This window comes from Pygocentrus nattereri, chromosome 17 (assembly GCF_015220715.1).
Source record: "Pygocentrus nattereri isolate fPygNat1 chromosome 17, fPygNat1.pri, whole genome shotgun sequence".
In the NCBI taxonomy this organism is placed as follows: domain Eukaryota; kingdom Metazoa; phylum Chordata; class Actinopteri; order Characiformes; family Serrasalmidae; genus Pygocentrus; species Pygocentrus nattereri.
This window is the reverse complement of record NC_051227.1, coordinates 26085491-26111124: the sequence shown is the minus strand read 5'-3', so window position 1 is coordinate 26111124 and position 25634 is coordinate 26085491. Positions and strand designations below refer to the sequence as shown.

The 25634-nt window shown below is 37.7% G+C and overlaps 1 protein-coding gene and 1 long non-coding RNA gene across 2 annotated transcripts in view; both read right to left on the bottom strand.

Moving 5' to 3' along the window:
• The window catches only part of ptgir (prostaglandin I2 receptor), a 47396-nt gene extending 24379 nt beyond the window's left edge, over positions 1 to 23017 (bottom strand). Inside the window, exons 1-2 of the mRNA XM_017696837.2 lie at positions 22546 to 23017; positions 20550 to 21484 (exon numbers count right to left, since the gene is read on the bottom strand). Coding sequence (XP_017552326.1) covers positions 20550 to 21383 — 834 coding nt within the window. The 5' untranslated portion in view covers positions 21384 to 21484; positions 22546 to 23017. The remainder of the gene's footprint in view (positions 1 to 20549; positions 21485 to 22545) is intronic.
• LOC119265734 lies at positions 261 to 1841 on the bottom strand. Its single transcript, XR_005131688.1, has 3 exons — positions 1252 to 1841; positions 638 to 684; positions 261 to 319 (listed from the first exon to the last, which is right to left on the bottom strand). It is a non-coding gene; the product is annotated as an uncharacterized LOC119265734 (long non-coding RNA).
• Positions 23018 to 25634: the final 2617 nt, after the last annotated feature.

Sequence of the window (25634 nt, the reverse complement as noted above, 5' to 3'; positions counted from 1 at the left end):
CTGATCCACTCATACCAGCACAACACTCATTAAAACACCAAAACCACATCAGAGTCGCAGCAGTGCTGAGAAAGTTTCATGAATAATACCTGCTCTGTAGTGGCCCTGTAAAAGGGAAATGGGTATACAAAGAAACAGATGGACTCCAGTCTGTAAGTCAGGAGTGCTGTAAAATAGTGAGTGAGCAAATATGTATATTTGGAAGAGAGAATGAACATCTGAATCCTAGTTGTTAGAAATACTCAGCTCTTGACAGATGTGGAGGTCTCTGGTCAATTTCTTTGTCACTTGCAGTTTGTGAAGATGAAGATAAAGAATCCTGAACAAACAGTAAACAGCATCAAAAATAAATCTTCAAAGTAACAAGAAAAACAAAGGTATACGCTGAACAATACAAGAAAGAGCAGGTTACTGTGAACAACACTGTACTGTCTTTTGCAATATCACATAATCTTTAAAGTTCTATTTTTTCATACAACAGTTTTGCAAAGTAAACAAAAAAGTAGTTGAGTCAAATACATGTTAAAATACATAATACTGACAATGTCTTGTGCTAAAAGACATAATAAAATATTTGGTGTAATATGTAATAGTATTACAAAGAGCAACACCATAAAGATACTATAAATTAAAGTACCTGGGACAATTCCTGATCAGCTGAGAACCAGAAGCAGCAGTGGATTGCTGTAAAAAATAAAACATTTGATAAAAGTTTAAAAGACTAGCTTCAACAACTGAAACAGATACAGGCACATTTATGTTGGCTAACTGCATTTGTGTAAGCATTCAAGCCTCTCAAATCTGGTAAACATGCTGCTTTTATGGCTTAGAGATATTTTTCTGGCTTATTCTGGAGTTGGTAATCAGTGAGAAGCAGGGTGGATAAAATACACAGCTTCTTAGTTGTTGTGTAAGACAGGTGTTGGTAATTGGAGTAAAAGCAGAAATCCTCGTGGTTAAACATTACTTGTGAAAACGTATTCAGTCAACATCTGTACTTGAGTCAACATGCACCCTCCATGAGAAAACATTTAAAAACTTCACAAAACTGTTCTTTCCCAAAGGTTATTACAAACAGTCAACAGTCAGTCATGAGAAACACAGACATACTAATAACCATTAAGTTTAAAACACTGACTTCAATTACAGACAGACATATTCATCTTAGACGATTACAAATGTAGAAAAATGAGCATAAACAAACCAGCAACATGCCAGAGAAAGAGAGGTAAACAAAAGCTGCTTACATACCTGACAAATGCTGGTGGTAGATGTAGAAAACGTGCATGCAACTGCAAGAAGAAAATATATGGTCAAGCCTGAAAATAGTGACATGAAGAGAGAAAGAACAGCTTTCACGAACTTGAGTGTGATATAGAATTATTAGCATGTAAAATCACTTGGCAGCAAAAGTTAGTGCCAAACAGAAGTTCAGCTGACCTTATTAAACTAATGCTTTATCTGTCCCAGTCATCCCTCCCTCAGATTTATGTGTTTAACCTCCAAACTCCTGTGAGAAGCATCGGGCGTGCTCTGTGGGTGCGAGCCCGTTAGCCTGCTGGCCACCAAGCTAACAGCCCCACACATCACAGCCCGTAGTTAGCTAACCTAGGTTAGCTAGTATCTGGTTTTCTGTCAAACACCAGTCAGTTTCTCGACGTCTCCCGTTCAAATCTGAGCTCATCATGGTCAGCCGGAGTGAACTGGTCAGCCAGCAGAGCTATTAACTTAAACTAAGTTAGCCTAAACTCGAGCATATGTAACTAGCTAGTTAGATAACTTGGTTATTTCGCTAGCAACCCTAACAATGTACACAGAAGCTTAATTTATTATACCATAAATTCGACACCGTCTCACTTTAAAATTGTAATTTAGCTTAAACGGTGCCTCTCATATTTTGTGAGAGCAGCCACTAAAAGAGCTGATTCGCTAGCGAGCTAGTTAGCTAGGTTAGGTTAGCTAGCGTTAACCTAGCTAACTTAACTGTTAGAAAGTGACGCTTATTTTCGTTTATGAACAGTTCAACATTCACAAATTACGAAATTATTGAATAAATATTCGATTGAAAAGCTGCTGCTACGTCAAACAAACCAATAATTTATTCAGCAAACGCATTTTGAATTCCTTAGTGGAGTCTTCCCGTATTTTTTTGCTGCCATATGAGAGTCTCGCCTTTATCCGCACATAAACGGCTCAATCTGTCATTTAAACCGGGGACCGGCTTCCGTGCTAATAAAAACTAAAACACATTAACTAGCTGCTAACATAAATCTGATTTACAGCACGGGAAGACTGACATGTTTGGTAGCTGCAGTAATTTAAAAGAATGGAGAACAGCCACAGCAACAAACATGGAAATGATTTGTTTCCTAGCAATAATTTAAAAGGTCTTACCTTTGGGAAGTTGGAGGACTGCAACCCCTGAAACGTGTAGTCACGGGTGTCCATGAGGCACAGAATGCGGTGGGCAGAAGTGCGAGGTGATTAAAACCAACGACTTCCCAATGAGTAAAATCTGTCGATTTTCTGCATTGTTGTTGTTCCTCATAAAACAGAAGTACATTCTACTCCGTGTATCACAGTTAATTTTATTCAACGAAAACGGCGTAAAATGCCATTAATACAACATTTAAATGAAACATGAAGCATTTAAACTCAGCTCAGTTTGATTTCTAACTGAACATAGTCTTTTTTATTATGTAGAGGTTAGTTATTTAATAAATATTAATTAACCCCAGTCCCACTTTTTACAATGCAACAAGTTGTTCATTACAATAAAAAAACTTTCCATGACTTTCAAGTCCAGAGTTTACAATTCCCTGAAAAAATGTCAAATAATTGCTATATATTACAAAAGTCAGTGCATCTAAAAGGTTATTACATGTAATAAAACATTCAGATAAAAGGGGATATCAGCATAACTTAAACTGCAATGATGTACCATGCCATAAAAAAGAAGAGAACAAGTAGATAACACCTGTCATGTCTATATGTGTTTATTTTGCTGTTTGATCATAGAACAAGGAAACACTTTGAAAGAAGCAGGGCAAATATTCCTTTGTCGTGACATACACATGTCCCCATTGTGTGCGATGGAGCAAGCAGAACCAGCTGACATAAGGACAGACACACCTCTGGATAGGATTTACCACCTCTATATCCTGCCTGCTTCATCATAAAACAACTCCACAGAGTTATGTCCACAGTACTGGAACAGATCCACAACAGCTTCTAATCAGTCTTCATCCTATAACACCCAGCCTTAACTGAGACGAACACTTGATAGTTTGGACCAAATCTTTGTATTCATCTCCAAAACTTTTTTTTCTTCATTTTTTATTAAAGTCCAGTTGTCAGAAAGATTTTCAAATAACAAGGTTTTTCAAAGGGCTGTGATGCTGAAAACTGGTCACAGCTGCTATAGTTCAGATGTTCCCACTTTCTTAGCAATAAAAACTCATAAGCGAAGACCCTTCCTCTTGTGTGGCAGTGGTGCAGATGTGGAAATGACTTAACTGGGTGTAAGTGACATGAGAGAGCAGCTCTGAAGGTTTGTCTGCTGGCCAATTGGCTCATGCTTTAGCAATGAAGGTTTAGTGTCATGCCACTGCACACTGGACAGTTTCTTGGGTACACCTATCTTATATCTACACTCATTGGCCATTTTTAAAGCAAACGTTCACCATATGCACTTTATGGGTCTACAATTTTACAGACTGTAGTCCATCTGTTGCTGCATGTTTTATTAGCCTCCTTCTACTCCATCTACCAGTGAAAAGTGACCAACATGAGAGCACCACTGATCAGATATCATTTGGGACAACTTTTAACTTAAAACTGAACTTAGCAGAGATGCTGACATGGTAGTGTGTCTTGGTTCATAGTCTTAGAGCACCCCCCCCCCCCCCCCCCCCCCAACACACACACACACACACACACACACACACACACATTCCAACAAGAATGCATAAAAAGAAATCTGAAAAGTAAGGCTTGAAAATAAGATCTAGGTATTTCATAGCTATGTTTATGTCTACTCTGAGCAACAATGGAAATCTGTTCATTTCTTTTTTTTTCATTACTGAGCAATATCCTGTTGTGTCTTTCTTTTGTCTGTTTTGTGCTTTTTGTACCTCAACTTTTTGGCACCTCAACCTATTCTTTCCAAGGCATCTAGCAGTCACAGGTCTCTGTGCACTGGCCCCATATTCCTGGTTCTTAATCCATGGCTGGTCTGAGTGTGTTGTTGGGTTTTTAAAGACCGCTAAGTCACTGTTGAGAGTAGTGTGCCAACCAAAAATATCCAACAAATAATGCTCTTGTGGTTAGAAACTGACCTGAGAATGGTCCACCAATCAAATACTATCTGGTCAGTGGTGGTCTCTTTCCACTTTTGGATGAGGGGTAGATAAACCTATGACTATAAACCTATAACCTGCACCTATACTACACTGTAGGTTACTCACAGCAATAGTACATCATACTCCCTAATTCATGCATAACTATGCATCTTCATCTTCCAGCATGCAGTCCACTATTGTCATTTGATGACTACAAAAGTCAATGTTTTTCAGATTAAAATCAGAAGATATATTAAGACATGGAAAGAGGATATGGCTCACTGAAGTTCAAGCTCACTGAAAAGTGCCATAAGCATCTATAAATATTACAGTTAAATAGTTGTTGTCATATAAATGTGGGAAAGGTCAGGACAGAAATAGTTTTCCATGGTGGTCCCAAGCCTGAATATTTTGTGATTATGGATGGAAATGTTCTTCATTAGTTTACACATTTCTCTATATATAACCACTTTCACTTTTCTAAAAAGCCATATGTGCTTTGTCTCCAACCTTAAGATAATCTATTTATTTATTAACAATAAGTGCATATTAGAGATAATCATTTAGTGTCATAGAGCATGTGGAGAGCTTTGGAATAGAAAGACTGACTACCAGTCACCCAAAACAATCATTGTCACAATCAATCAATCAATAAAAAATTATGTTATTCTGGGAAATGGTTAAATCATCACAGGGCTCTTGTTAAGTTATAGTTAAACTTACACACCAGCTATATATAGACATATAGGAATTATTAAAATTATTACCCAGGGAATTTTAGTATCATTCAGGGATCTCTGGTTAGCAAGGAAGTCTTAGTGAATCATGAGCTCTGAAATTCCTTCTGGATTCAGTTAATTTTACCACTAAAGCTAGAGCTAAAGAGTCCTGGACTGATTGGTTGGATAAAGGAAAAAGGCAGTAAATGACACTTGTCTCTGCTTTTATTAAGTTAACTGGCTCAATTTAAGGTAGTTCTGAGGTCTAAGGTCAACAGTCCACTAATCTAAGACCCAGTAGTCCACTACTCAAGACCATGGTTGACATTATATTATTTAATTTTATTTGGTATCACAATAAGGATTGGAACATGCATAACCACTTCAAAATGAGTTCTGCATAGGAACTAACCACAGTTTTCTACATTGTAAAAATAAATCTTGGGTCAACGTACTTAATATCTTAAATGGCCAGGGCCCAGCATTGGGCCCAAAGTTTTATTGCACACTTCTCTAAGCTAGGAATAGGTCAACTGGTTAGTCACTGTATTTACTGAATAATAAGTCTAAGTATGTAATAACCCTGGGATTTAAAGCTTAAGGTTAACAGCTTTTTGTGTTAACGCAAGGGAAATGGTGAACTCAAAAAAGCTGTGAAGTAAACTCCCTTAAAATTTTACAGTCAAAAGTCTGAACACCCCTGGAAAATTAGTTAACACATCCTCTACAGAGAACACACTTAAACATGAAATTTCCCTGCACAATTTCTAATTATTTATTAAGAATAACATATTGGAAAAAATAACATATAATATAAAACATGCCTTAACCCTTGCACAGGCCACATTTTATGCTAAAGTCAGTAAATAAAGAGTAACTGTCTATAAAATGTGTAGAAGTGTGTTCACTGTAGAGAATATGCTCATTTGGTTTCACTTAGAAAACCGACAAAACATGTAGTTTGACCAGGGGTGCCCAATTTTTTATTTTTTTTTTACAGTGTAACATTAGCTATAATGTTTACAATATCCATTGTAACTATAGAACCACAGACCAAAACGTTTACTGTAACCAAACCAATGCAATTCACTGCTTTGTTATAAATGAGAATAAATAGTACAGCTGTGTAATATATTGTTTTTAAATCATCATAACAGTATTGGCTTTTCTTATGTTATCACCAAAGGCTATAATATGCAAATTAGGGTTTTTATTAATCACAAAATTGTCTAAATATGTTGTTTTTAAATGCAAATAAAGATTACCTTGTTATTTGATGGGTGTTAGTGTGTAAGATCCACAATTTCTAAAGTAAACTACTGTTTACAGCTATCATCCAATACCTGCTTCAGCTAATCAATCCTTTATTACAGAAGTCAGCACTGAGAAGTCAGGAAGCAAACCTGTGATATACTTACTGCATTTTTCTACATGCTAATAACCAATTCTTCTTAATTGTTGGTGAGTTTACTGTAATATTGTATGGTGCTTTACATGTACACTGTTAGATATAAAGGTACAGGTACATTTTTCATTGATCAAAGTAAGTACAAACAACATAACCCTCTAAGATATTACAGTAGTTTTAAGGTTCCAGTTGTATACCTTAAATAAGTACATACTTGTACCTTTTCATAACCTAACATTTAAATACAGAACAATAAACCAGACGAGACGGATTGTGTGGAGTCGATACAACTTGAATAAGAAAATATAATTTCAATGTATTAAGGTACAGTTATGTTCCCTGGCTAATGTCCCTGTTAGTTCCCTGGCTAACTAAAGCCCCTGATGGTCACACCAGTGACAAGAGGTGTGACAGTTTCAAGCCTTTATTTATTGAGAGTGTATTTGCTCCCTTTACATGTAAATAGATTTAAACTGTTTTCTTGGATGTTTAAGCTTTTTGCACAGAACATTATATATTTGGGGGTGAAGTCTGATCATGGGAAAAACAATTAATCTTTTGTATAAACCACTGAACTTTGAGCAGATTTTAGATCAAATACTTGGTGTTTGGCAATATATTCAAGGAGAACTCCCACAAGCTGTAACAACTTCCAAATGTCATGACACACAGTCAGCCACAGATACAAAACACAAACAGCATGTGTATTGGGCCCCAAAAGAGGTTAAGGTCTTTGAGTCATGTATCATATTTTCTATTGGCTCTGGCCTCTGAAATAATTGAAAACACTCATAGTTTGCAGCCTCAGGGCATTTAGAAAGTGCCATGGTTGCTGAACCACGAACAGAGGAAATGTGAAATGATATTCACCTGTCCAGTCCTTAATGAAGACATGCATCATTGTTTCACTAAATGACCATTGATTAGGTCAGTGCTATACCAAATGAAGTTAAATTCCAGTTGTTTACATCAGCCAATGTGTTTTATCACATCACATTAGTCTATGCCATGAATACTTCAGGGATTAATTGAATGTCCGTGTACTATTCAGATGATCTCCAGTACTTGCGGGTCTGTCCAGGGGGCTTAAATAACAAACAGCGTGGGCTTACTAACTCAGTCATCACATACATTAATCTCACATATCTGATGAATGAGGTGCTGTAGACAGATGAGTAACACAAATGACTGGTTGTGTGCATATCCGGAGGAACCACATCCAACTGTGTCATCATAGCTGTTCTGGACAACACCTCATTTTTCAGCACACTCTCCCTGCAAACAACTACAGCACGAATGTTCAAGTCACGAATCGAGGAAGACTTCCGGTGGAGTATGGAGATTAAAGTTCTTTTCAGGATGCTTTGATGTCATTAAAATCACTGTCAGACCAAAATCCCATGTGTTTTATGAGTGTTCGTATATTTCTTTTCTCTATAAGCCAACTGGGCCAGTGCCATTATCAAGCAATTCTTTTTAGACAGAGGTTTCAAGTTTAAAGGAATTTAGCATTGTTTTTCAGAAACATTTTTCTGTGTTTGTGTGTAACAGTTGTTTCTGCTATGCAGTGCAAAAAAGATGACTTTGCTTAGACTTCCATGAGACAGAAACTATGACAGCAAAATTGCTTTTAGAAACATGAATCTAATGCAGCAACTCAATATTCTCTATCGGTTCTTCTGCTATTATTGTCATCTGATGGTAAAGCCTGACAAGAGAATGCATGTAATCTTATATCTGGCCTGGGACTGTGTTACTGCACCATGCTTGTATGGAGAATGTGAGTAGAGAATGGTTTCTACATGACATTACTTTTGTCTCTCTTAGGAGTAGGGACAAATGTAACTGAAGCTAGTTTGGACAGAATACATGCTATCGAAGGTAAATAATATATTTCAACAAACACTTTAAAATATCTAATCAATCTCACTAACCTAACCCAACCATCTATTAACCTACAAGCTTGATAGCTAGTACAGAAGAATACCGCAATACTGTTCTTTATTAATGCTAAAAAGGTCAGAAGGGTCATCATTCGCCGTTTTCTCCAAAAGTGAGCCATTGCATGTGCAACATGCAACAGGACAGCAGTACAGGCCTGAATCCTTGACCCCTACAGTGAGGGAATCCAGTGGCTCTATTGAACTATGGAAGATATTTTGTGATAGATGTGATTGTGACTGATCACCTTTATCCTATGATGGAACATTTTTATCTTGATGGGAGTGGTCTCTTCTAGGATGAGAATGCCCCCATTAACAAGCTATCAGGACTCACTGAATGGTCTGTTGAATATCATATGCTACCTATGCTTTGACCTTCACAGCATCCAGATCTCAACTCAGCTGAACACTTATAGAAGATTTTGAACTGATGTGAGAGACAGCACTCTCCACCACCATCATCCAAACACCAACTGAAGTGATATCTTTTAGAAGAACCATTTTCTGTCCATCCCTCCAGTACAGTTTCAGAGACTTGTAGAATATATCATCTATACTGAGGTGCACTGAAGCTTCTCTGGCTGTTTATGGTGGCCCAAAACCTTTTCTATGACACTGCCAAATAGCACATCCTAGTAGCACATCCTAGTCTGACACGGTTTCATTAGGAAACACTGCCCAACATGTTTATTGTTTTTTGTTGTTGTTTTTTTGTTTGTTTTCAGTGATACACTTGCAATAATTCACTTGTTTGTTGCCATCAAGAAAGCAGGCTTTATATAGGATTTACACAGTATTACCGTATCTAGTTATATGCACCATTTACATGTGTATTGATTTGTCTAACCTTCATCCACTTCTAAAACAAACCCGAGTGGTCAGGAAAGGTTGCTGAAATAAAGAATCCAGGCATAATCACAATCATCTCTTTACTCTAGGTAAGCCTTAAAGGGCTGTGAACCCAGACTTCCACAGACAAATGCATTCACTCACTTCATTATTGATCTCTACCTTGAACAGAGTCTTAAAAAGGGCAGTGGTTAATATGATCAGTCCATAAAAGGATTGCTGATCAATTTCCCTGGGCAATAGAGCTATTGAAAAGAGCGCTTTCTCAGGTGATGTAAGGAAACAGCATAACAGTGAAAGGTATAATTGCTGCTATGATTAAATCCATAAAACATTTTGAGGTATTAACTCAAATAGACATCCCTGCTAGATCAATCTAAGTTCACTGCATGCTTAATTTTTTGTTTTGCAACATTTTTTGTACCTTTACATAATCACAAGAAAATCCACTTCTATGTATGCAAAATGTAGTGTAGGTGAGTTTTTCTAGTGCAGTGATACTTCTGATCTCCATTCAGTTTGTGGTAAATTTAGTCTTCCTTATTGTATTTACTTGAGTCAGAGTTATAGCTGGCTGGATATCATTACAGGCAATTTAGATTATCCAGTCATTTCTGTACCGTTAATGCCAGTTAAATAAGTTAATAATTACAAATCAGGGACAACTATGAAGAGGAAGAGTGTAATGTGCAGGGTTCTGCTTTTTCTCCACTTTTTCCCCCACTGCTATCTTCTTTGTCCTAATAGTAATAAATAATCTCAAATGCTAAGGCACATTTAAAAATACTGCACTTGTGTAAACAGACACTCAACATGGAAACCCTATCTGAGAGCTTTCCATTGAAACACCAACAAACCACCCCCACAGACACTCAGACAAAAAAAGACTTCTTAAAAAAGCATTTTATGTTGTTTCCAAACAAGAGTAAATCAAAACATTATTTTAATACTTGATTATAAACAAATGTTGTATAAAGGCAAGACTTGTTTTAGTTGTAAAAACTGAGAATGAAAGGATTAACCATAATGCTCTGAAATGTTGCTCTGATCATTTTAAGTGGTCTTGATAGCTTTTTTCATTTTTAAAGCCGTTTTTTATAGCTGTATAAAGGCAAGTTAACAGGCCCTCATCAATTCATCCATCATCATGTTTGTAGCTAAAATATTCAGCTATTAATGCCTGATCTCTTTGTCAAACACAACTGATTGATAGTAATTTCTTTGGTCTCCTGTGCAAACACTTTTTATCTTGGCACAGGGTACACAGCCATGTCTTTCAAGTGCACATTCTGAAAAGCTAATTGTAAATACTTGTAATGAAAAAGAGAAAACTGGCCAACTGATCTGTGTTTAATTATTTTGTTTTAGAAATCGCAAATGTCTTACTATCTTACGCATCTGCTCTCTATGCATTTATTACTTTCTCTTGCAGGGCTGATTTGTTTTATTGGAATGTACAGGTTGGTCAACATTCTGTTGCTTTGAATGTGCCCTAGGTACATTATTTAAAACCATTTATCTTGGCAATAAGTGTGCTTGTGCTTGTAAAAACACTTTTAGCATTATTTCAATGATAGATTTAAAAAAAAACAAAGTTAATATTTTGTGAGCTAGTTTGAAGACAAAATTTTAATTCCAGCTTTCTTCACATCACATAATGAAATACTGATTAGCCAAACAAGGTTTTGGATGAATACTACAATTGATACTGGCCTTCCTTGAGTAGAGGTTCAGAAATGGTTAAGCGAACAAATAAACATACATGAAACCACTGCTTTTTGTTCTTAAGTTATTTGTATTTATTTAAAATTACTGTTTTTTATTCTGACCAAACATGCTTTTTAAACCAGCCCAGGTGCCTGAAACCTTTGCACAAAACTGCACATATGACTATTTTGCACATGGACATGCTAATTTGCAATCTTTTATTCTGAAATAAATTTGTATTTGTCTGAGCCCATCCAATCTGTTCATCAATTAGACTCAAAACATTTTTAACACAAAAATATCAAAAGTCAAACTGAATCTTGAACTGAAACTGAACTAGAACTGAAAATGTACTGTTATGCGCCTAGTTTGCAGTTAGCCTGTAATAATGTCCAGTTAGAGTTAATGAATGATGACATGAAACTTGTACTACTTCCCATGGAAATAACTGGAGAAGGATGATTGTGTATCTCTGTATTCGAAGAAGGCCTGAGTCACAACCCATCTCATGCATTACATTCAAAACAAGTAGCCCATTAGAATAAGAACTCACGTCATGGAAGAGCAAGGAGAGCACAGTCTGTTCACCTTTGTGATAGCCCTTCCCACAGTTAGGCTGATGAGACGTTTTAATGATGACCGTAATGGACTAAGACTGCTAAAGGAAAAGAAGAAAAACACAGGAAGCTACAGCAGCCATGGGTCCATTACAAATTTCACCTGGGTCATAGAACTTAACAGTGCAGAATTACAGTGGTTCAATAAGAGTCAAGGCTAATGTCTGATGTGCGTTTGTTGAGCAAACAGTGACTGTTACAGCAGGCAAGCTGTAAATTACGTTCAGATGACAAATGTTCAAGGCTACAATAAAACACCTGTAGGAGAGAGAGCTCTGTGATTTCACTCCCACTGTAGCATGCTATAACAGCGCAATTGCTGTTTGTGTACATTTCAGTGGGCAAAAAGACACACTAAAGGGCTGTTAAAGGCGTTCATAAAAAAGGACGGCCATTTCTCAGAGTGTATGAGTGCTGATAGTATCACTGCTGCCAGTGGCTTCTCACTGCTGTTTAACCCTCAGAAGTCATAACAACAGCAAAGTGTAATTCTATATTAATTAGTTTGGCTTAATAAAGCCAACTTACTGTTCTCAGTTTTTTTTCTTATTGTTATTATGCTGATAAATTATTTGAAAAATGCAAATACCATAGTAATGGCCAAGCAGCACCTTAGCAACCACCTGGAATACCATAGCAACAGCTTAGCAACCGCCTGGAATACCGTTGGAAGAGCCTAACAACACCTTAAACAACCACCTAGGATATCAGCAATAGACTGGTAACACCTTAGCAACCACCTAACAACCACCAAGCAACAGTCCAACAACAAGCTGGAAATCTCAAAGCAACACCAAAGTAACTACCCAGAATCATACAGAAAAACTAAAGCAATTAACAGTGTTCTGCCACTGCTTTCACTTATGAAGCGTTATAAGCTCAAGCGTCAAGTTATTAACATTAATTTCTTACTCTGCTAAACAAGCTGAACAATTGTATTGAAAGTGCAGATTCTAAACTTTCCACTCATACCACATTTAATAAAAATATATTTTACATTTATTGACATTTTTGGCATTGAAATAAATAGATAACAGTTACAAATGCAGGCGGCCTATACAGAATATATCTGCATTATACAGACGCACCAACATGGGTACTGCAGGCCAATCTCCATATCCAGCATTTTTCATGTACATATTTGGCAGTGATCATGCCAAAACATAAACATTTATAAAATGTAGAATCTGGGACTAGATCCACCTGGACTATCATTGCAGAGACACATAACATATATTTCTGCAGGGCTACAAATGCAGTAAAAGGAATAAAATGCAGACATTTTAGCACAGCAGGCCAGCATGACCTAAATGTTCTGTGTCAAATTTAAACATCTCCAAAAGTAATCATTTTTTAAGCAATTATCTGCCACTACATGCAAGATTCAAATATCATCCTACTTTCCTAGTAACTCATATATAGATGTAATGAATTGCCTAACCCTCTATGTAATTAAATATGTAATTACATGTTTAAATCTGAATAGAACAGCTGATGTGTTTGAATAGTACAGCAATTTTTCCCAACTTAGGGTTATATGATTTTTCACATCTCATCTGAAAAGTCCTTCCGTTTGCCTCAAGGTGTTGCCCAAAAAGTCTTTAAGTCTTAATACGTTTAGCAAGATCAAATTTTTATGTAACTTTTTTTTGCGTAACTGCTACAACAGAATTTACAGATGAGTATGTGAGAGGGAAAGGGAGTTTCATTAGTTCCTCTTATTATTATAACACAACACAGACAGCACCAGGCCACATTAAACACACAACAGTTATTTCTCCAGTTTCAGTCACAATTTACCTACACAGAAAACTACAACTTGATCCAATTATGTGTATGAATAAGATTGCTGTACTATAACATTGGCAATTTAATTTTAAATTCCAGTCCAGCAGGCTAGAGTTCTTCACAAGAACTGATCCAACTCAATGCCTAATGATCAAATCTGTTATAAGTATCATCAGGTGTGTTGAGGCAGCAATGTCGGACATTGTGTAGTTGGTCCCCAGATTTTGCAGTACAGTGGGTCGCAATTCAATCAGTCACTTCCCTCTAACACAACTAGTTTTAGCTGAAAAAGTGCATAATCATTTCCTTCTAGAGCAGGAAAATGCAAAACTATACAAAGTAATGTGAGAGTGGAGTAAAGTGAATGAAAACACTGACAAGCATGTACTGACACATGTTCAACTCATGACTCATAAAATTTTACTCACCATAGGAAATATGTTAACATGTTAAAGAGCATCTTTTGCTACCAGGAAAGCTGGATGATGAAGTCAAGGACATCGAAGTTTATATTTTATATTTATATATACTTCGCAGCATGAATTGGCTGCAATATATATAAATATTAAATATAATTGTACAAATGGAAAGTTAACTCACATTTTATTTCTGCATCATAGGAGTCAAAAACACAAGTGAAACAGGTCAAAACAGATCGTCTTTCATAGAAAAAAGTGCAGGGTGCATGCTGGGTAAATGAGCTCCTCTTTGGAGAAAACTTCCACACTTGCACTTGAAAGCACAGTTACATGGCCAGAAGACACACCAAAAAATGGTACAGATGATTACTTGTGACTTGTGTGGGGTTTGCAAGGTGCTCCTTGTGTGAAACTGCCAAGAGAACTTCTACATAAGTAGCAATCCTTAAAATGCACAGGGACACTGCCCAGGCTAAAGGGCATAATTTGAAAAAACAAAGAAGTGAAAAGTTCAAATTACTTGTATTCAGGTTTAAAGAGATTTGCCTTTTTTGTGTCAAAGTTTGCATTCTATATTCTGGTTTAAAGTTGGGCTTTATAATTATGTCCAAAAAAAAAGCAAAACATGAAAGTGCAAAACACAAATGTTTGCAAAGCTGGGAAGGTCTAAAAGCAGGTCTTAAAAGGATAAAAGAGCAATTCTGTACATGTTTTGTGTGAAATCACAGAATCATCACAGAACCATGCCTCCAAGGACTGTTTAGAAACCTTTATTTTTAACAGTGTATTCCAGAAATAAGTGACTCATTAAACAATGTAAGCAGTCAGGTAAGAGCCTGAAAGAGGCGAGGCAATGCCTGCACAACTGTACTCATCATCCTTGCTAGCACTGCTTGGCTTATTCTTAATTTTCCAGCTGACATGAAAGAGACCACAGTGCTCTCTGAAAAGAATTCAGCTGTGTGCAGATTGATTCCAGTTCATCAATGTCGATATAACAAAGTATTTAAGATATGTAACTGAAGTATAATATCTAGGCATATTTCATATTAAAAATAAATAAATAAGTAAACTTGCATTTAAAATGCATTGCAGATGTGTTTTCCTTACTGCTTTGATTTAACTGGGCATATCTGAGATCTCATTTATCTTGCCATGTAAACTCTTTGAATGTTGTATACACACAAAACATACTTCAACATCATGTTTAGCATTAGGTTAAAGTTAACATGGAGACACAATAACAGATTTCCTTATGATTTACCTTAAGTAACACCAATAGGACACCCTTGAGTGTATGTTTCATTTAATTCAGTATTGCATTATCTTCTGCCTATAGTAATACTAATAAATACTAAAATACTAAATACTAATGATGCAGGTTTCATAGATATAGTTTAAGAGTAGTCTTGGACTTAAATGCAATACCAAAGGCTTTCCACCATTAAAAATTGTATTTAGGCTTAAACTGGGCAGTATAGCCAAAAAATTGTAATATTTCTTCAATATAACAATATGTATCACACAGAGTATTTATGTATATACTTTCAATAAAATCACTTTGGATGTTTAACAAAATCTGTTATTGTAGTTAACAGTGGCTTATTGTTCTGGACTGTCCCTTTACTTTTATTATTTTATATATTTTATTACACATTATTATATAACATTGTAAAAATAAACCTAAGCTAACTAGCAACTAGCAACTAATTGTTGTTATCGATGTCATCAGTGATTTAAAAAATTGTCTGCATTAAATCTTACGGATTAGTTGTGTTGATGACCTTATGATCCCCTTTACATCACTTAAATGAAAGTAGGTAAATACAAATCCAGACTACAGTGCATTATTAGAAATAAAGGTTCTGTGAAGGTACAGTTCTCTTTTCAATGTAAAAATGTAAATTTTCCTTCAAAGTTTTAAGGTCCAGTATTAAAAAGTATTTATATGTACCTTTTCATAGTAATTTGTTTTCAGACAGAACAATGAAATAAAAAGCCTGGAGACGAGACGACAACTTAAAAAATTTAATTTCAATGGATTATGCTCCCTGACTAAAGGTACTAAAGGTAGGACCCCCTTGAGGGTACTACCCCAGTGAAAAGAGGGGCACTGCTCCAGTGACAGTTTCGTACCATTATTTCTGAGAGTGTATAGGATTATACATGGGTAAGAAATAGGGGAAATGTCACTTTAACATCAACTAAACAATCCTAGTAAATGTGTAAAACTGAGCTCACATGACATGACTTCACACAGTGGCCATGGGTGAGGATCTAGAGAAAATGTTCATGCCAGAATATGGTGAAAGCATAGTGAGAAACTGCTAAAACCACAGTGACTGTAGTTTAAGTTAAAAGTGTGGTGTCAATGTCTGTTTTCCGATGACTTTTTTTAACACTATTAGCTGAAGGGAGGAGCAGCGTTGCCATCTACACGGATGTGCAAATGCACTAATGCACACAAAGATGCACACAAAAATTTTTGACTCCTGCGTCATGAAAACAATGTTTTAGATCAACTGAGCTTAAGTGTCAAGGTCAATCCCAGGCTTATCACATACAAAGGCTTATTAATCAGTAACTGCAGGGACTTTAATGTAAACTGGTTGAGCTATTTTTAGATTATAGAAGTATGTAATAAACCTTTGGGTCTGCTGGCAGGCCCATGGCCTTTTAAGGGGTTACCAAGTATTTCAATCAGTATCCTGAATGAACTGGTATATCAGCCACTACTAATTGTATTGTTTTTGACCTGGCTGAATAATTTTAAAAATTAGCATTGGTAATGGAGATCAATAGGTTTGTTTCATCTGTAGCTAAAATAAATAGCTTTATGAGACTGTGTAAGTCATTTCATGACATCAGTGCTAAGTACCTTTATTGTCATTATACTTGTACAGTACAACAAAATTCCATTCTTTACCTATCCCAGCTTAGATACTGGGGTCAGAGCGCAGGGTCAGTCATTTGTCAGTGCCCCAGGATAATTGCCTTGTCAAGGACCCATTAATGGACATATTAAATTGACCTTTTGATATCAAAAACCCATATGTTTTTTGTCCTCCAAAGGATATATTACATATTACTCTTACCACAACATAGATTTTCATACCTGAGTGAGTTACTAATCATACTTAATTTGTGACAAGGTGGAATACTTCATGAAAAACCGGCTGCCACAAAGTCACTTTTAATGGTAAATAACATGACTATTCTGTGAATTTTACTGAAGTTTACTCTGTCTATTTTGTGTGATGTTGAGCATGTTATGCTTGATGCAGTCTGTTAAGGATGTAAAAACGGCACATTATAAATGTTGAACAAAAACAAAATGTACTACTCTGAAGGCTTAAATGATATCAATCTCATTTAATGTGCGAAACATTATTTTATGCCTAAATAAGTTGAAGATAGGGAGGAGGTAAGCAAACGTCAAATATCCAGATTCATTTTTGTATGTATTTGTGTCAATGTGGAAACAAATATACATTTGAGCATGGCAAAGTCCTGGTGTTAACTGATCTTTTATTTAATAATGACATATAACTGACATATTCTTTGGTTAACTATATGAAGTACTGTACAGAGTCTGAAGAAAGGCTGGCATAAGTATGTGTGTTTTGGCATGTCTAAGGGAATTACTGTACTGCAGGTTAAGTAACTATTGACTCATATAACACTAAACATATAGTGTGTCACCAGAGCGAAGGAGATTCGAAGTACTGGTGTTGTAAGTAGTCGCTGTCCTCATGTCTCTCTTGAATGTGTGTTCCTCTCTCTCTCCATAATTGTTGCTTATCAAACAATAATACTGCCACGCTAACCTGGAGGGCATATCCACACCGTTAGGCTGTCCTAACAAGAAAGACCAGTATATGGATAGAGAGAACACGAGACAGTGCACACTCCTCTCCCTGTATTTGGCTCAAGGGCTGGGACGTGTATGTGGGTGCTGCTTGAAGCTTCATTCAACTGAATTTTCTGCGGGCACTGAATAGTGTTAGCAGTGACACACAGCAGTGGAGCAGCAAAACTGCAGTCTTTGGAGCACCATCCAATGCCTTTTGGATGAGTAGCATTTGAGATCCATAGCTAATTATCCAATGTCTTGTGTTTGAATACAACCAAATACTTGCAGCAATGTTCCAACTTTTAGTGTAAAGCATTCCCAGTGGAGTAGAGGCCATTACTGCAGCAAAGGGGTAACAAACTCCCTTTTAATACTGTTGCTCTCAGAAGAAACACTGAATGTCTACAAAACCTCTGGATTTTATGATGCCGATGCACATATTAAATTAAGCTAAAAGACTAAGAATTATAAATTTACTACACAGTACTGAACTGTTCTTTCATACACAAAGATTTGTGGCCTTTCAAAGAAATCTGGAGGGATATTTTTCCACACCTCCAAAGTTCAGTCTTAGAAGTTGGTTGCATTTTTTGCGTCTCACTATCCAAATAATTCCAAACACAATCAGGTGTTGAAGTCTGGATTCTGTGGTGGTCAGTCCACTGTTCTGAAAACACAGCTTCTTTGTTTGATTAGCAGATTTTCGTGTTTTTGTCTGTTTCCTTTTTTCTGTAGGAGCTTCCTGAAAGCTACACATTCTTTCAAACTTATAGTGTTAAGTTGTCTTTTCACAGTGGAAGGATGGATAGAAAAACCTGTGGATTTTGATAAATTTGATGGTCTACTGGGTCTTGCATCGTTGGTAGGAGTACCTTTTTCTTCACATTGCTCAGGAATTTGTTGAAATCCAGTTCTGAAAAATCTCATATTTTCACATATTTTCCTTTGACTTTACTCTTCCTGATATATGAATGAATAACATATACTTAATGGCTGTTTTGACTGGATAGTAAGATGGTCTCTGACATTTGCACAGTACTACGTTAAAGAAAAACGCAGAAGCTAAGAGAACTGTAGAGATAGCGACAGAATAGAGATAGAGACAAAGAGAGAGAGGGACAGAGAGAGAGAGAGAGAGAGAGAGAGAGAGAGAGAGAGAGAAAGAGAGAGAGAGAGAGATAATAAATGTAATAATACACCACAGTGGTTCTGATGCCTCAGATTTATAAAATATCTCACTCAAATTCAACCCATTTAGAACCAGCACAAGCTGTCTGACTATCTGCATATACTAAGAATGAGCCATTTCCTCAATTTGAGGAATTCAGTTATTCAGCACAGACGACTACTTGCTGTGTATTTTAGATCTTATCAAATGGAAAATGCTACTGAAGTGTCTTTCATTCTTTTTCTTTTGCGATCTGTTTCTTGCAGTTTCTTGATCTCTAACAGCAGGACCTCTCTCCTTTCGTCAACTCTTAGTTGTAGCAACTCCTTTCAGTTATCTGATTTTCAACAATGAAAATCAAATAAAGAAAGCATTGTGACAGAGGGGAATCAACAAAGTTAGTTCCCAGAAAAACCTGTCTTGAATGTATGCTAAGCAGCCATGTTTCTTTCCTTGAAAATCATAGCATGTTTTTCTTTTGTGTTCCTTGAATTTCAGGATCTTCCAAAAATTACAAAATTACAAAATCAGTACTGTACAGTAAAGTACAGTACTGTAAAGTACAGTACTGATCCTGGATCAGTTTCCTGTCTGGTCAAAAAAAATCTAACAGAAACATACACATGGAAAGGAACCTGACCTGACATTAGCGCTGAATTCCTGAGATATAAGCGTTTGTAAACACAGGCCTGGGACTGACACATGGGCCAACGAAAGCTGGGCTGGTCTAATCCAGTCCTCCAAAGTTGTCAGACTCGTAACGAACATTCCACCCTTTCAGTAAAAAGGCTGAAGCAGAGCTGAAATAACACAGCAGGTGGTTAGACTTTCTATTCAAATACTAGCCTGTGTTACGCAAGACCTTAAGAGGTCATGACACACCCACCACCAACTCACACACTGAACGCTCAGACAAATTCTTTTTTTTTTTTTTGTGAGACTCATTGTGCGAGTCATGCAGCATTTGTAGCAACGTGCGAGAAGCATGGAGGAGGTAGTTGAATGGAAATTTACTAACTGAATGATTACAGCTTGAAATCAGCATGTTGTTAAACCCATAAAGCAATATGCCCTCTGAAGAGAACGTAGGCATCTTAAGCACTCACAGACTAAACAAATCACAGCTGTTAACAATTTACCATTGTTTCAAAAGCAAGGAACTGATAAAGGCAACCCAAATGAAATTTTACAGATAATAGTCTTTCATGCAATTGCAGAAATTGGCCAATTGTCAGCTACATTAATGTGAACTGATGTCATGGGGCTGGAATATGGAATAAAACACTGGTTTAGGTGCATTTTTGTGATTCCACATTGCTGCACCATTTAATTCAATTTACTGGTTTATATTCTTGCCCAGTAGGGTAAATATCAGGAAGGCAGATTTCACCAGGGCCATGTGGTGGGGGCCAAAGCAACTGGGTCACCTAATGTCTTTATTGCACCCTTTATATTGCTACTCATACCAATATTATGGGTACCAATAATAACTCATTAATCTGCTACATTTGCCTACATTAGAGCACCAACTTGGCTAAGACATAGCAATAGTGAGTAAATTATGTCGTTATTTTTTAAATGCACTGAAAGTGATTTTCATACTGTGGGCTGGTCTTTTTTTGTATTGGAGCCCCTAACATCCTAGTTACGCCACTGATTTGGTGCTAATGAACCACTAAATCAACAAACTAATGATTTAATTAAGCAGGATGTGATCAAGACTGAATAATGTACTCACAGTGAGCGGCAGCGAACAGATAACAAAGATGATGGTCATGCAGGCCAGCAACACCAAGTGGTCCATCTCCTCCTCGCCCTGACTGAACCAGGAGCTCACTCTTCTCTTCCGTCCAGCCGAGACCACTGAGCCACGACGGGTCATCTGGCTGCGGTGCATGCGGCACAGGCTGACAATGACCGAGCCGTTGCACATGAAGACCACAGCGATGAGCAGAGCCATAAGCACGGCGTAGGACAGAGAGAAGGACAGTGTCTGTATCTCCTCCTCCTTGCCTTCGCCCTCGGCCTCCATCTTGATGAAGCACCATGTGCCAGGGCAGTACTGCTTGTGGCGTCCAAAGCCGAAGAAAGGCAGCAGGCAGAAGGCACACGTGAAGAGGTAGATGAGGACGAGCACAACCTTTGCAAACCTGCGGCGCACATGCTTGGAATAGAAGTATGGGTGGCTGATGGCCAGGCAGCGCTCCACCGCCATGGCACAAAGTATCAGCATAGAGGCCAGGCCGAAGAAGGTCATGGCGAAGGCAAAGAGGCTGCACAGCCGCATATCTCCAGTCAACCCCACCAGAGAGGTGCTGTGCGCGTAGCAGACAAATACAGGTGGGCTGAGCAAGCATGTACCAGCCAGGTCCGTCAGAGCCAGCCCCGTCACCAGGATGCAGAAAACAGATGATTTAGCTCGACGTTCTTTCTGGCGAAAGCCAAGGATAGCCAGCGCCAGTAGGTTGCCCACCACACCGGCCAGGAACATAATAGCACTCACTACCAGGTTCCCTGGGTTCTTCTCCACAAGGATTTGGGTGATGTTCTCACAGGTATTGTTATGGAGCATTTTTAGATCGCCCTTACCCTGATCCCAGAAGAAGGGACAGGGTGAAGGCTGTATGGTCCACTGTGTGAAAACAGCTGGATCTTGTTAAGTAAGAAGAAACACTGTGGAACAGAGATGGATCAAAAAATTACTCTTACACATTTTGATACCCTACAGCAGACATGCACACTGAGATGTGCATGGTTCTTTCTTACTTGAACCATTTAAAATCCCAGACCTACTGCAAATAAGGCTTATTACTCTACAGGGACTTCAGTGCAATCTGGATAAGCTATTCTTGAGTTTATAGAAGTGTGTGATAAAACTGGCCATTTAAGGAGTTAAGCATTACACATTGATAGAAGTGATCCAATACTACTTAACCCCTTAAGTGCCCAGCCAGGTCCAGTTTTCCATTTCTGACTCCAATAACTTAAGAAAAACAGTTTTCTATGTAATTAATAAACAAAAGTGAGTGTCCTTGATTTCAGTACAATGTTTGGTCGGTAGTTGAAGAGAAAAAGCATTGAGTCTGTTTAAATCCTGTTGTCTGAAGTAGAATTCGCTCACAATGTGTGCATTTCTTCCAGTGGGGCTAGCCGAATGAGTTTTTTGATCATTTTTGATGCAGATATGAAATGCTTCAGTTAAAACAGCTCATTTTAATGCTGAATAGTTTTTAAGGAAAAGATCTGTATGGGTATCTGCTGATACTCAAGGATTCCCTACAGGAATGAATAAGTGATACCAATGCTTTTGTGTTTTAGTTAGGTTACCTTAGATCTGTGTAAACAGTAGCTTCTGGATAGACCCCGCCAATTTTCATCTCTCTTGAAAGGGGGCTTCAAAGAAAGTTACTCTTACACATTTCATCATCCACTGACTGAAACCCGCTTTCTTTCTTTAAGCTTTCTACAAAAACTGATCACCCTCATTTAAGCGTCCTTCACACCACACCAGCGCACACGCAGGTCGACGCTTTGTTGTCTAATAGGGTGAGCCTAGGTCTATGGAAATGACAGCCTTTGCAAACAACCGCCACTTTGCATTTGCGACTATGATTTTTAAAAATGCAATAACACTTCCCTTCCAGCGAATCTGACTTTCAAGACGAAAGTCGCTTGTTTTTTTTATTCTGGTTTCATTTATAGGAATGAATATAAGCTCTTTTAAACCCACGCACCTGTCAGCGGACTTTCCATCTCTCTGTCTCGGATGCAAACGTTGAACATGTGAGAAGCAAATGTGGTCTGTATACACACAGACACACACACACACACACACACAGTCCGTCCGCTTCAGTAAGTCACTACAACACACACCACGCAGATAAACCTCTTATTCACCCAAAACTCCGAAAAACAACAAAACAGTAACCGAAGTGATGGAAGTAGCTAATAATCGTTGCGGAGGTTCGATCTTTCTTCTTCCTTCTCACAGACAGACCGTCTCTTCAGCCTCTTCGGCTCCAGAACCGATGACAGGAGCTTCATAACTTTCCTCTCGCTCTCGTGTTCAGGTTTTCTCCTTCGCTTCAGTCAGACAAGCTACGCTGAATGAACACAGCGCTTCTTGATAGAAGACAACGAGGCGGACGCGGTTGGTTCAACGTGAAGCTACAGCTGTGCGAGCCTTCGAGCCGCGTGACGTGACGAGTCGCGTAGGAAAGCTGTGAGGAACAGAGAGAGAGAGAGAGAGAGAGAGAGAGAGAGAGAGAGAGAGAGAGAGAGAGGATGGATGTGTCATTCTATTAAAGACCTACTCAAAGACGGGTCATTCTGGCATGTCTATATGGTTTCTGGGGGAAAACACGTGAGCGTGAGCGCGCTCCTGTGATCAATAAAGGTTTTCATTCGTTCTGGTCACTGTGGTCCAGCGCACTGTCAGAGAGACTGGACCTTTCGGAGTATAAACGCTGTGACTGTGGCGATAGTCTCAGTGCGAACGTTTTAGGTGCATTTAGTTAGGTAGCGTTGTTACTCCATACTGCTCCGGACCTTTTCATTTTAACGCTATCTTCTTTAAAAAAGTTATGAAAAGGTACAAATATGCACATTTGCTCAGAGAAAGTGGCTGTAATGTACCTTCAAACTCCTTTAACCTCTTCTGCACGTGGGGATATTTCGTTTTTTTCCATCTGAATTCATGCCCAAAACGTAAGGCAAATTATTCAGTAACTGCATGAAATAAATGTATTTTTTTTTTTTGGAAAAGGTGACCTCAAATTAATAGAATGATCATAAACGTATTGCTATATGTTTATGATTTACTGCTGAAAGGAAAAACATGTCAGATGCTTAATAATAATAATAAATAATGAAAAATATTTGACATATTATATCACTGAAGAGGCACCATCTGAGATCCAGTTTATAGCCCAGATTTGTGGAAAAAACGGTTTAGCTTCCAGTAGAAAAAGTTCAGCTTCTTGCTTTCAGTAGAAAAGGTTCAGTTTCTTGTATTATAAAACTACATTACCCATCTGTTTGACTGGGAAGAAGACTCTCATATGACACCCACCTTTTGAATGAAGCTTATAAACTATTAAAGTTATGAAGTAAAGAATATGATGAAGTGCATTTTGGAACCACCGGTGCTTCCAAGGAGTTACAAAGGTTAAAGAACACAACTGGATCATAAGGACCATGTTGTAACTTGAGGGTACATTCATATTGTTTCTACCAACTAAAATGTACCTAGACAATACCGTTTTTCTGTCAGTGTAGCCTAAACCCAAACCCATGCAGAGATACTGTTACTTAGGTGAAGATTTGTGAGAGAGAGCAGAGTATTAGCTTTACACCAGATAACGGGACCCATGTCTTCCAAAAAGAGGAGGGAGGTAGCCACTACTGGGAAGTCCGCCACTGTTTCCTTCATTTGTGGATAACGGCTCTCACTGTGGTTCGCTGGAGTCCCAGAGTCTTAGCAATGGCTTCGTAACCCTTTACAGACTGGTAGATTCTGTTGACTTTATTTTGCATCAGCATTTGATTGTCTTTAGAATGTGGTATGATGTGCTGCTTTTTGAGAAATTCTAGCTGGCTTTACACTGCCAGACAGGTTCTGTTGATGTGATGTTTAGTTTCAACAGCTCTGGCTATAATCATTCCTGGGTGTGGCTAGTGAAATTGAACCCAATAGTCCATTGAATTTGGTTAAGTGGTTGATTTAGTAGCTAATGGGGAAAATACTTTTTCGCACAGGTACAGGTAAAGCCGGACAGCATTTTTCCTTCAATAAATGAAATAATAATTTCCAAACAGCAATGAAAGTTCAATGAAGTCTTGAAGATGTTTCATCAGGTCAAATGAATGGTAGGAACATTCTCCAGTATTTAAATGTCAAATGAGTGGTGTGATCTTCAATGTTATTACAAGTCCAATTTCACTGTGTAACTACCAGTAGATGAGCTTCTAAGCTTCTAATCGGGATCCTTTTGGCCACTAAAGATGACTAATGTTAACATGAATATTTATAATGAAGCATATTTGCCATAGTGGTTTCTTAACATTCCTTGGAAGAGGTCTTTCCTCTTTTAGTGCCTCCTGGTTTGTCTTAATAACATGCATGTCAGATTGTGTAGTTGTGAGGTCAACTGAGGTTAAGGTACCAAATGTCTGATGTAAGTTTTTCCATGGCATAATTGTGCCTCATTAGATGGCTGTGGTATGCTACTCCTTTTTCTTTTGTATTTACATATGTAAATAACAAATTAACTATTTACTGCTATAAAAACAGAATAGCTCCATGTGTAAACATTGTGTTTGCTTATCTGTTTGCTTATATGTAGAGAGTTTGCTTTTGCGTGAGTTAGCATGAGTTTGTATCTCAGGGCCATCAACTTTAGCTATTGGTTAATATGTTTTATGAAGATATGTGGTACACCAGACCTCATGGGAAAAAGCACCACAGCTTTTTAGACAGGAAATAAACCTCATCCTTAATTGTTAGACACTTTAATGGCCCATTTCATCAGCTCTTGCAAAACACTCACATGTTGTTCTGGTTACAGGAAAAATGGACGGCTTGACTTCGTGTTCACTCGTCTAAATATTAAGCAGCATTTTGAAGTTGCCTCTGTTGATAAAGAAGGAAATGGTCTTGTGAAAGTGCTCAGATGTCAAAAGTGGAACTGCCACTGCGGGTGGCTATAATCTTGCTTATCTCTAAAACATGTCCAGTCACATAGAGGTAACAGTAACTCAATATGAAGTTGTCCCTAACTGCTGTCATTGTTGATGTCGCGCAGTGCAGATGAGGTTGTATCTG